Genomic DNA, 11694 nt, shown 5'->3' with positions numbered 1-11694 from the left:
TATTTCAATTAAGCTGTCATGCAAGGCCTATGCTGCACAGATATCGGCATGGTACCAGGTAAAGGCACGGGATTTTTTTAAAAATCTAGGATGCATGTACTTTGATATAAAATTTAAAAAATATGCAAATATTAGAAAACAGAAATTTATGTAAAGATGACTATCCGAGAAATAATTCCTGCTTTTTTATTACTCAGTATTAGTCTCTGTTTTGGGCTCTGGGTTAGTTGGTTGGGCCCATGTATATCTTTTTGGTTAGTGAGATGACCTACCTGTCAGAACTCAAACTGAGACAATTACCTACCACCTTGCATTCAGTTGAGACAAAGCTCTTAGAAGGAAAGATAATGCTCACTGACCTTGTGAGACTGAAGAATTCCATATAAGCTATCTGGTTCGTTGATTCTAGTGACTGCCGAAACAAGTATTTCAATATGATCCGGCAACTGATATGATGGAAACCAACAAAAAGAACAGATGCAAATTAACAATAGACATGATTATGGACCTACGCAATCCCCATAAATTGCTTACAAATATATATATGCCAAGGATCAAGTTAATAGTACAAAAACAAAATAATCTAAAATAGTATAATATATAATATAGTCCAACTTGAGCATAAAAGTATGCATCAAATATAAAAATATTCAGTACAACTTACCATTTCGTTATGGGAGAAATCTGGACCCCCAATTGTTAGAGTCTTAAATTGCTCTTCACACCAATGTTCTACATACATCACTGAAGTAAAATATGATCCACAACTCTACAACAGAAAAAGAAACACATGTAAGCAAAATTTAAAAAAAAAAAAAAAATAAGCAGGACAAAAAGAAAAAGAAAATATAGGAATCTAAATTGGAACCAAGAGGAACGATTTGTTTGGTTGGGAGGAGGGAAGTGAGGGAGGAAGAGAATTAGGTAAGAGAGAGGGTAAGACCCTTGTTTAATTAAACGGAGAAGGAAATGGGGTGGGGCCACAAGGGTAGGACTTCCCCGAAAGGTAGGGGGTATTAGAAGTCTTACTTGGATTAGGACTTTTACTTCTTAGTCTCAGCTTACCTGGCTTGTCCCAGCTGTATGCTCAACTAACTGTAGTTAGTTAACATTTAGTTAGAGTTAAACTGTTAGTATAAATAAGTCAGTTGGGACTGTTGTAAGTTGGATTGAAAATATACAACCTCATACAATTTAGTTTTCCCTAAATTCTCTCTTTTAGATTCTTTTATGGTATCAGAGCTTAGTTCGATCCAAATGATTTTTTCCACTCTATTTCTACTTTGTTTTTTTCATTTCCTTTTCCCTTTATTTCCTGCTACCTATATCATCCCTCATCAAAACAAAGTCAAAGGGAAAGTAAATGAGAAATGAAGTGGATAGAATCTGCCACTTACAGCTGCCAGCTTGGCAACAAGAAGGTAGTCGATGGAGAGCCAATAAACCTTGAAAGATAAAAGAAATAAATAAATTGTTAACTTTTGCATTCCACAGATTACTTTTTTAAAAAACAATTGACCTTATAAAGGTAAATATGCAAGGAAGATAATACTTTCTCCCATGAGGAGGGTGACTTTGACAAGGCATATGAAACAACTGCAGATTCCCTTGCCTTTGCAGGAGTGGACCGGGTTTTAGAACTATAACTTGAAGGCCTTGAATTCTGCAAAACCAAATCATAGTTATCATAGTTTCCCTTGCTACCTTATTTGTTTTAGCCAAATAGCAATGCAAATTAACAAAATAAAATAGGGTTTTGTTAAAATCAGCCCTTAGGGCTGATTTTAAGAAACTAAATGTGGCAAGATATTTTTGGGAAAGAAAACGTTTATTACATTGGAATTACAAGAGTAATAAATGTCTTCTTTATGAATAAAATCAAGGACAGTTTATTTATATTGGCATAGAAGTGAATTAAAATACAGCAATCTAGAGAACATCAATATGTCATATCAAACACTTCAACAGTTAATACACAAACAAAAACAAAGAACATATATGTTTATGTTGTTGGAAAGTCGCACATCACCTGCCACAATTCTTAGGGTGCAACTTATATATCTATTAGGCAACTTCACCTAATGCCAATTGATTTTTAGTTGAAATTTAACATGTGGTAGCATCCACTTTGTTTTTCTATGAAGCAAGATTTTTTTTTATCAGCTTATTGATTAAGAAACTAGCATGTTGTTGCAAGGTAAAATCATAAAGCTGACTATTGAACCATGGCATCAGCTACCTGAGAAATTTGAGATCCTACCTAGGATTGAAAGGGGAAAGAAACATGTAAATCATGGGATCATAGAGTGGACAGGTCATACAATCAACAGACAACATACTTCTGGATACACTATAGTGTTCTTATCAGAGAAAATTTCACTTCATAGAAGAGTAAAGAGCAAAATGTAACTAAGAGGTCTAGTGCGAACACAGTATTACATAGAATGTGGTTTGGGCTTAATTCAACCCTACAAAATCGGCATTTAAGGTGACGGTTGCCCACCACTTATATACTTTAATTTGGCCATATCTCTAGTCAATGTGAAACCAAGACACCACCCTTGAGGCTGCAACTAAGGCAACCCCCAAAGAGGTTTCCCAACAGTCCCCCTCACGCCCAAGACTTCTAGTCTGGAGCGTGGCAAATGCAGGTGGCCCAACAATAGATCTAGGATAAACACCGATATCCTCTTAGAATGTGGGTTTTGGCCTAATTAAAGTCTAAAAAATCCATTTATATACTTTAATTTGACAATATCTCTAGTCAATGTGGGACTAAACCGCAATTAAGGCAGCCCCAAAAAGGCCGCCGCAACTAAGGCAAGCTAGGGGGACCGCAATTAAGGCGGCTTTCCAATAGTATTGTACCATGGTTCTTACTACATGTGAACCTGTATGGATGAAAATCTTCTCAAGGAATTTATGTAAATGTAAAGTAGGCTTTATGAATCTCATTCACGATAGTTAGGCAACCCTGTCATTGCTTCTAATCCAGTTTTTATTAGTGAACAAAGCAAATAAAGATTGAACATCCTTTTATTTGTGAGAAGATTATTCCTAGGGATATCACTACATCATTTGTTGATTCAAATGATGATCTAGTAGACATCTTTACCGAATTCTTTGTGGACGAAGGATATCATACATACATAGTATGCTAGATATAGATGCATATGACTCATATGCACTAGCTTGAAGGGTTGAGATTACAATAATATTTTATGATATATGGGCTGAAATTGTGCTAGAATATTTGATTGATTTCATTGTAATTGCTTCCTTGTATCAGTTGTAGATAATTAGGCTAACCAGGCTGAATATCTTGTAAATCTTGTAATATTGTTTCCCTAATTAGAGGAAACTCCATGTGCAGTATTTCCACATATATGATAGGACCAGGAGACTCAAGCAAATTTCTCACTCAAACCTCATAATTTCCCTCTGTTTCAATTGTTTTCAAACTTACAAACAAAATGATCAAAATATATTAATGAAAATAGGATATTTGAATTATATTCACCTTGGAAACTTCACTCTTTGATGGCACAAATGAAAATCTTTCCATAACATGACGAATACGAAGTTCATTAAGACAATTCAAAACCACTTGAATGGATTTCATCAACTTATTTGACTCTGTAAATACATGCTCCTCCAACTGCAAAATTCAAGAACACATCATGTTTACTTGTGGAAAACAAAATTACTTTAACTTTATGCAGAAAATACATATTAACTTTAGTCTAACAATGCAGGTGGTAGGTAGTTCAATCAATGCTATATCATTATCATTTTGAGTATAATATTAAATGACTAAATAAGCTCTCTGAAAGAAAATAAGAAACTGAGGATGGACATTCTATATCTTGAATACAACCTGCAGACAGATTAATTTGTGAAGATCAACCTCCAGATCCTTCCTTGCAGCGATATTGACAAAAATACTTGGCAAAAGAAGCTCAGCAACTTCACCTTTAAACCATATAATATCTTGACACAGTCTGGAATTACAATATGCTGGGAAAGTGAGATGAAATAGGAAGAGAAAAAGAAAACCTGATAAAGGTCTGCTAGTTGCTAATGCTAACGACTAATGGTCATTTAAATGTCAACATTAAGTAGTTAGATAGGTCCACAATACCTTAGTATCACATCATTGCAGTAGACAGTAAGTGAATACACTAATGGACAAATCCACATATCAAAAGTTTTACCATCTGTCACCCACACAGGGGACTTCTCCAATGAAATTGCTTCAGCTGAAAAAATTAAAGATTATCACAAAATAATTAATATTAATTACATAGAGGAAAGAAACATTTACTGGGAGAAGGAGAAGCTTTTACCCCTAAACTGACTCCGAAGTCTTCGGTTTAAGTGATTGGTTACCCCAAAGAAATCACTAATTTGTCAGAGAAAAAAATTATGGTTTGCCCCTCAGAAAAAAATCACTGACTCAACCCTGTAAAACCGATTGTATGGTCATCACTATATCTAGTTAATGTGAGACTTGGGTTTTTTCCAATAGACCCTATCACGCACAACACTTTCGGGCTTGATGCGTGAATAATATGGTAGGTGTCCCATTTAATGGATTTAGGATAAGCTCTGATACCATCTTAGAATGTGAGTTTAGGCCTAACTCAATCCTACAAAGCTGGCTCGCTAGGTGAGGGTTTCCCCCACTTTTTTTATACAAAAGCACTTTAAACAAACACCATAAAATAGAAAACTGCTCAATTAATTTTTTTAGAAAAAAGCACTTGTTTAACATATAAGGGACCAGTTTGATTAAACTTTAAAAAAAATGTAAAATAAGAACTTTTTCAAAAAGTGTTTTTTAATAAGTAGATAAGATTTGCTTCTTAAAATAAGCAAAAAAGCTGTTTTTTTAAGCAGAAGCAGTTTAAACAAACACAAAAAAAAATCATAAAGCTGCTTATTTTATCAAAATAAGCACTTATTTCAACAAATAAGTTTAAACAATCCAAGTTTAAACAAACAGGCCCGTAATCTATCTTGCCACCATCTCTAGCTAACAAGGAACTTGGGTTTTAACCAATAGCCCCACTATCAATAAGGAGCAATGCTGGGAAAAAATTTAGCACCTCTCAATCTCCATAGGTTTGGAAAGAACTAAATCTCAAAGACTTAACCACATACAGTCATTGACTTGTCAAACCTTCTCCCATCCATTTAAAGTTATTGCTATAAATATCCATGTTGGAAACAAAAAGAAAATGAAAAGGATAAGATACCAAAAATCAATCCTACCACAATGCCTAATTATACTATTAGATTAATGGCCCAAAACATTAACTAGAATCAAATTAGCTCTAATGGCATTCACAATATCATGGACGTGCAGACACCAACCAACATACCTTTTGACTTCCTTTCTAGGTCCAAAAGGAGATTTTCCACAAGTTCAATATTGACACCTTTGGAATGCACCTGCATTAGTAGACAATAAAATTTATAACAAGGGAAACTAGTACCAAGGATAAATAGTATGGACATGCTTGCATTTTAAACTTTCAGTTTACAACTAAATATAAAACCAAAGTAATGTATGCCACTTCAATACTTAAGCATGTATTTTAAAGATTTATTGGTTATCACTATGTCATCGAAGTTTCTTAGCTACCCAACCTTTTGGGATCCCTGCAGTTTTTTATTTTCTGATTTTGTAAACAAACTAGCATTGTCACCCATGCAAAGCACAGAAATGGGTCCAAAAATTTGGTCACTAATTTTTTCACCCTAACTGGATCCTAAACATTCTAGTTCAAGATAAAGATTTTTTTCACAGGTTTTTATTTATTCTTAATTTTGTAAATAACCATTTCTTAAACTTGCATCCAGCTTATTGCGTAAGACTTTATGACAGTAGATTAAATAGGCACTGCTTGAATAAGCAATTCTTTACATAATTGATACAGGGCTATATGGTGTTATACTTTTATCAAAAATGGAAACTTTGGTTGACAATGCCCAATGGCATGTATTGACTCATGCAGCCAACACCGCACAATGGGATAAGATAATGTTGTTGCTGAATACATCCAATTAGCATCCAAAGGCCACAATAACATAGCAAACAATGTATAGGGGAGGGATCTAGATAAGGATTTTGAGCTGCCATTCCACTTTTGGTCCAGTAATATTAAATCTGGATTCTTGTATAGGGGAGGGATTAGACCATAGATACTTTTTGTAATGGGTATTCCAGTATACTCAGAGATTGGGGTTATGGTATTCTAATATCTCAAGCATATTTCAATACCATAATCTTGCATAGACAACATGTACACTGGGATGTACAGATATTAGTACTACTTGTACTGATTATATATATATATATATATATATATATATATATATATATATATATATATATATTTTGGAAGGCAGAAAATATATAGTATTATTAATAATAATTACAGTACCAGGGGTACTGATGGTAGGATTATACAAGGCAGGTGAACTGCCAGCCTCCCAAAAAATACAAAAACCCATCACAAAGCCCAACCAAAGGATAGAAAATCCAGATTAAGCAAAGGCCTCCTTTAGGTTGGATGACCAATGATTAAAAAGGATATTAAAATCCTTATCTCTAGCTTTAGACCAGGACCAAGCCAGGAATAAAGCATCATCCATTACTTTGGAAGAAACATAAGGAATGCCCTGAAAAATCAATAAGTTCCTATGCTTCCAAATGGCAAAAGTTAAGGCAATCCACCACCCACACCATCTAGACTGACTTCTTCCTACATCAAAACCTTCACAGAATAGGCTGAAATGACTTGCTGGAGAATAGGGGAGGGCTCCAATAGCCAGGATCCATATCAAAGATTCCCACCACAGGCCAATAGTGTATCTGCAGTGGAAAAAAAGGTGTCCTGCCTCCTCCTGCTCACTGTGACAGAGGGGGCAGGTAAGTTCCTGCAGCTCCACATTTCTTCTATAGAGGTTAGCTCTAGTAGGGAGCCTGCCTTTTATAAGCCTCCAGGTGAAGATGACCGCCTTTGGGGGTATTTTCAATTTCCAAATAAGCTGGAAATTCATCCCATCTATAGCAGGTCTGTTCTGATTTGATAAAAGCCTATAAGCTGACTTAGTAGAGTACACTCCTCTAGGATCTGCCTTCCACAACAAAGTATCTTTGAGGTGTCTCTGAATATTGTAGGCAGTGATCTCTTCCATAAAAGCCACAGCTACACCCTCCTCATGCTCGAATAGGTGTCTCCTCCATTTCAAATCCCATCTCCAATTATTCTGAGAGAAGCTACCCATGGTGGGGATAAGATCATTCTGCTGCTTACTAATCAAAAAGAGCTGAGAATATTTCTGTTGCAGATTGCATTCCTCCCCCAACCAACTATCTTTCCAAAATCTGATTTTATCCCCACATCCAGCCTTCCAAGCCATATTCTGATGGATAATCTTGAAGTCGTTGTGCTGATATAATCTCCTAAGATCTCTCCACCAATGAGAATCCCAGCGATGCACTTTCTCCTTCTGCAATGCTGACCACCCCCCATATTTGGAATTTAGAACCCTAATCCAAAGCTGATTCTGGTTAGAATATAATTCCCAAATCCATCTTCCCATCAAAGCAGCATTAAACTTGGCCAGGTTCTTAATACCCAGGCCCCCTTCCTTCTTGTTGAGACATAAGATATCCCACTTAACCCACGGGATCTTCTTTTGGTCATGTTCCCCACCCCACATGAAATTCCTTTGCATAGAGACCAGTCTATCAACTATTCTTTGAGGAAGTTTAAAGAGGGAGAGGAGATAGATTGGTAAAGCATTTAGAACCGAATTTATCAAGGTAACCCTGCCAGCCATAGATAAGCTTTTCTGCTTCCATTTAGTGAGTTTAGCCTCAAATTTACTAATCAAAGGCTCCCACACCACCTGACTTGAAGATTTGACAGCAATAGGGATGCCCAAATAATGAAAGGGGACACCCATCTGCCTACAATTCAACAGCTGAGCCGCTTCATGAGCCCAACTAACAGAATCCCCATAAATCCCAAATTGACTTTTGGCATAGTTAATTTTCAGCCCAGAGGCCATCTCAAAACCTCTAAGCATTGCCTTCATGGCAAGGACATTCTCCCAAGAAGCTTCCCCAATAAAAACAGTATCATCAGCATATTGAAGGATATTAATAGGCTCCTTATGATTCCCCACATGGTAGCTGCGATAGAGATTTTTCAGAATGGCCTCTCTCATCAAACCAGTGAGACCCTCCCCCACTATATTGAAAAGCAATGGCGCTAAGGGGTCCCCTTGTCTCAAACCACGAGTAGGGACAAATTCTTTAGTAGGGCTACCATTAACTAAGATGGAAAAGGATGCTGATTGGAGACAGGCAGCAATCCATTGTCTCCATTTAGTACAGAAACCTAACCTAGATAGCATATAATCCAAGAAGGACCAGGATACAGTGTCATAGGCTTTTTCAAAGTCCACTTTGAAGATCATAACTGGGTGCTTTCTCTTCAAAGCTTCATCAACCACCTCATTGAGGATCATAATCCCATGGAGGATATGTCTATCTTTTATGAAGGCTGATTGCCTTTCATCAACAATATCAGAAATAACTCCCCTCAGCCTATTAGCCAAAAGCTTAGCTATGACTTTATCCATGCACCCAATGAGAGAAATAGGCCTGTAGTCATTTAAAGAATGAGGATGACTTGTTTTAGGAATCAGGGCCATGAAGGAAGCAATGCTGCCCCTAGGGAGACTCCCATGAAAGTGGAATTCATCCACAAATCTCCTGAATTCAACCTTCAAAACCTTCCAAAAAGCCTTAATAAAATTGAAGTTGAATCCATCGGGCCCCGAACATTTATCTCCACCACAACTCCACACTGCCTCTTTAATCTCTTGGTCAGAAAAAGGGGCAGTGAGCTCCTCTCTTTGATTCTGATCAATGGATTGGAAGAAAACCCTATCTAGAGTAGGTCTGAACTGCTTGTCTTCAGTAAATCTATGTAGAAAGAATTTGTGAACTTCCTCCTTGACTATATTAGGCTGTTGAACCCAATCGCCATCAATGAAGAGACCCTGAAAAGCATTAAAATTTCTTCTAAAATTGAGAACTTTGTGAAAATAAGTTGAATTAGTATCCCCTTCCTTAATCCACTTCTCTCTGGATTTCTGTCTCAGCAGGGATTCATAAGCATTTGAGGCCTCCCACAACTGTTGTTGGATGGACTTCTTGGCTTGGACTTCATCTTCAGATAAGAGTCTATCACCAGCTGAATTTTCCAGATCATTAAGCTTATGCTTCAGACTCTGAATTTTACTAATGTTAACCTCAGCATTAACTATACTCCACTGCTTGATGTTGTTTCTGAGGTTTCTCAACTTGTTTTTAAGAACTATACCCCCCCATCCACCCTGCTGATCCTTAATCCAGGCCTACTTCACCATCTTGTGATACCCTTTTTGGTTGAGCCACGAATCCACCACCCTAAAGGGCTTTGGACCCCAATCAACTAACTGAGTTTTCAAAATAACAGGACAATGGTCTGAGTAGTCTCTATGGAGAACATGCTGAGAGGTGTCAGGCCATAGGTTTAACCATTGGTCTGAAACAAGGAATCTGTCAAGTCTGCTCTTGGCAGATCCGTTGGGCCTGAACCAAGTGAAATTACCACCAAAACCTCTGATTTCCTGAAGCTCCATATCTGAAATCCAAGCATTAAATTCTGAAGTATCAAAATTATCAGCTGTCCTTTGTGATAAACCAATACGTTCCTCCTGGCTCCTTATACTGTTAAAATCACCAAGGAAACACCAAACACCATCAGGATTGGACTATTTCAACTGATATAGCTCCTCCCATAGATTTCTTTTCCCAGCTAGGTCACAAGGGGCATATACATTGACTATAAAAAGTCTGTGGTCTTCACACACCCATCTTCCATCTAAACATAAGAATCTATCTCCTTTTATACTCCTATCTACATGGAAAACTGAATTATTCCATAAGCAAAGGAGACCACCAGCTGCTTGGACAGAGGGAACACTGTCCCAAGAAACAGTGGAATCCCCCCACATTGACTGGCAAATGGTTTTATCAAAATGCTCCCTTTTAGTTTCTTGAATACACACAAGGTCAGTCTTATGAATTAAGTTGAGTCTCCTTATAGCCGCCCATTTAATCCCCCTTCCCAACCCTCTAGAATTATAAGATAGAATAATCATGATTGATGGTTCTTGATACCCTTCTCCACTGCCACAGAATTATCGCGTTGCTCCATGTAAATCATCAACTCCTTAATCTTCTGGGTTTCCTGACCATAGGTAAGGCCCATGTCGCTGACTAGAGCTATTTGATCTTCCAGGGAAGCCTGCTTGCAAATATTGGCTCTCGGGTCCTTCATATCAGCTTTCAAATGAGCCTCATAAGGCTGATAAGCTATTTCTTTGTGAGAAGGCAGAACAGATTGGGCCTCTGTTTTAGCATCCTTAAATTCCTTTATTCTAACATAGACTTTCGTACCAGGATTAAATGGGCCTATTATTTGCTGGCCCAACTCCCCCCCTTCCCTTTGAGAATGAGAAGGACCTACGGTTAAAGGGGTTGAAGTTTGCAGGCAATTGTATTGACCTCTACTACAGGCTATTCTTTCGTCAAATGGGTCTATTATCTGCTTTTCTCCCTCCAACATACCGTCTTTGGAACCAGACAAGGCCACAACACCTTTTTCATTCTGGTTAAAATCTGCCACTACAGCAGTGTCTTCTTTCTGCTCCTTCGCTGCACCCGTTTGGGTCAAAATAGCTTTTTCCATTTGCGCGTCAACACAGCACCCACTATGGGACGATGCTTTAAAAACTTTCCCTTCCTGTCGTAGGTGACCGTTATTGGGTCCCTGCTGACTTTGGTCTTCCACGCGATGGTTGTCGCCACACGATTGGGCCACGTCAGGTTTGACCGCGTCAGACCAATCGATGTGGCCGTTGTGGGTTGGTTGGGTCCGAAGGACGCGACCCGCGAGGAACGAGCGGGTGCGATGCCAGTGCCCAGACAGGCCACCGTCAGAGCCGCCTAACCCACCATCCAACGAAGCTCCGTCGGTATCATCCCCTGGGGTTCGACCAGCGTATGTCGTCAGAGAGTTTGGCTCCGTTGAAAGGGGTGATGGCGGGTACCACATGGGTGATTGTTTGGGCTTCGTCTTCCTTCCAAGCCCCTGCATGTCTTCCACAATGTGAATAATGACGTCCACTCCGTCGATGACAGCTGGGACCGCCTTCTCGATACCCGGCCTGAGGTTCGTCCTAATCAAAATTCTCGCCGTGTCCATCCTCCCACGTTCCTCGACCATCTCATCGACCTCCACCAACTCCCCAAGCTCCGCCACCACCTTCTCCATATAAACTACCTCCCACACAGTTGGCGGTAAGCCCCATAGCAAGACCCAAGCCAACCTGTGTGTTGGAGGAATATGTGGGGACCATTTCTGGAGGTCCAGAATAGGTGTGGAGCCCTTCGTCCTTTCCTCATTCATTAAGCGAAGCGCCTTATCGTCTTCGAGGTTGGGTAAGATAACCCAATCATCAACCCAATAGCGAGGGTTGATATCGGGGTCTAGAACCCATCTCAGTTCCTCCTTCACATTTTCAAACATCCCTTTATTCTTCAATCTGCCCACCCAAGCTTTA

The 11694-nt window shown here is 38.6% G+C and overlaps 1 protein-coding gene across 3 annotated transcripts in view; it reads right to left on the bottom strand.

The window, feature by feature from the left end:
- LOC100788458 (serine/threonine-protein kinase ATM) overlaps window positions 1–11694 on the bottom strand; it is a 94679-nt gene that overhangs the window by 20953 nt on the left and 62032 nt on the right. For all 3 annotated transcript variants that reach the window (XR_414032.4, XM_006578562.4, XM_041014918.1), the window contains 8 exons: window positions 5385–5454; window positions 4142–4259; window positions 3878–4001; window positions 3521–3658; window positions 1553–1663; window positions 1398–1445; window positions 665–769; window positions 360–446 (listed from right to left, as the gene is read on the bottom strand). Coding sequence is in view for 2 of the 3 variants with exons in the window: in XM_006578562.4 (XP_006578625.1) it covers window positions 360–446; window positions 665–769; window positions 1398–1445; window positions 1553–1663; window positions 3521–3658; window positions 3878–4001; window positions 4142–4259; window positions 5385–5454 (801 nt within the window). In the remaining variant the exon portion in view is untranslated. The remainder of the gene's footprint in view (window positions 1–359; window positions 447–664; window positions 770–1397; window positions 1446–1552; window positions 1664–3520; window positions 3659–3877; window positions 4002–4141; window positions 4260–5384; window positions 5455–11694) is intronic.

The sequence above is a fragment of the Glycine max genome, chromosome 4 (genome assembly GCF_000004515.6).
Source record: "Glycine max cultivar Williams 82 chromosome 4, Glycine_max_v4.0, whole genome shotgun sequence".
Taxonomy (NCBI): Eukaryota; Viridiplantae; Streptophyta; class Magnoliopsida; order Fabales; family Fabaceae; genus Glycine; species Glycine max.
This window is presented reverse-complemented; position numbering and strand designations above follow the sequence as displayed.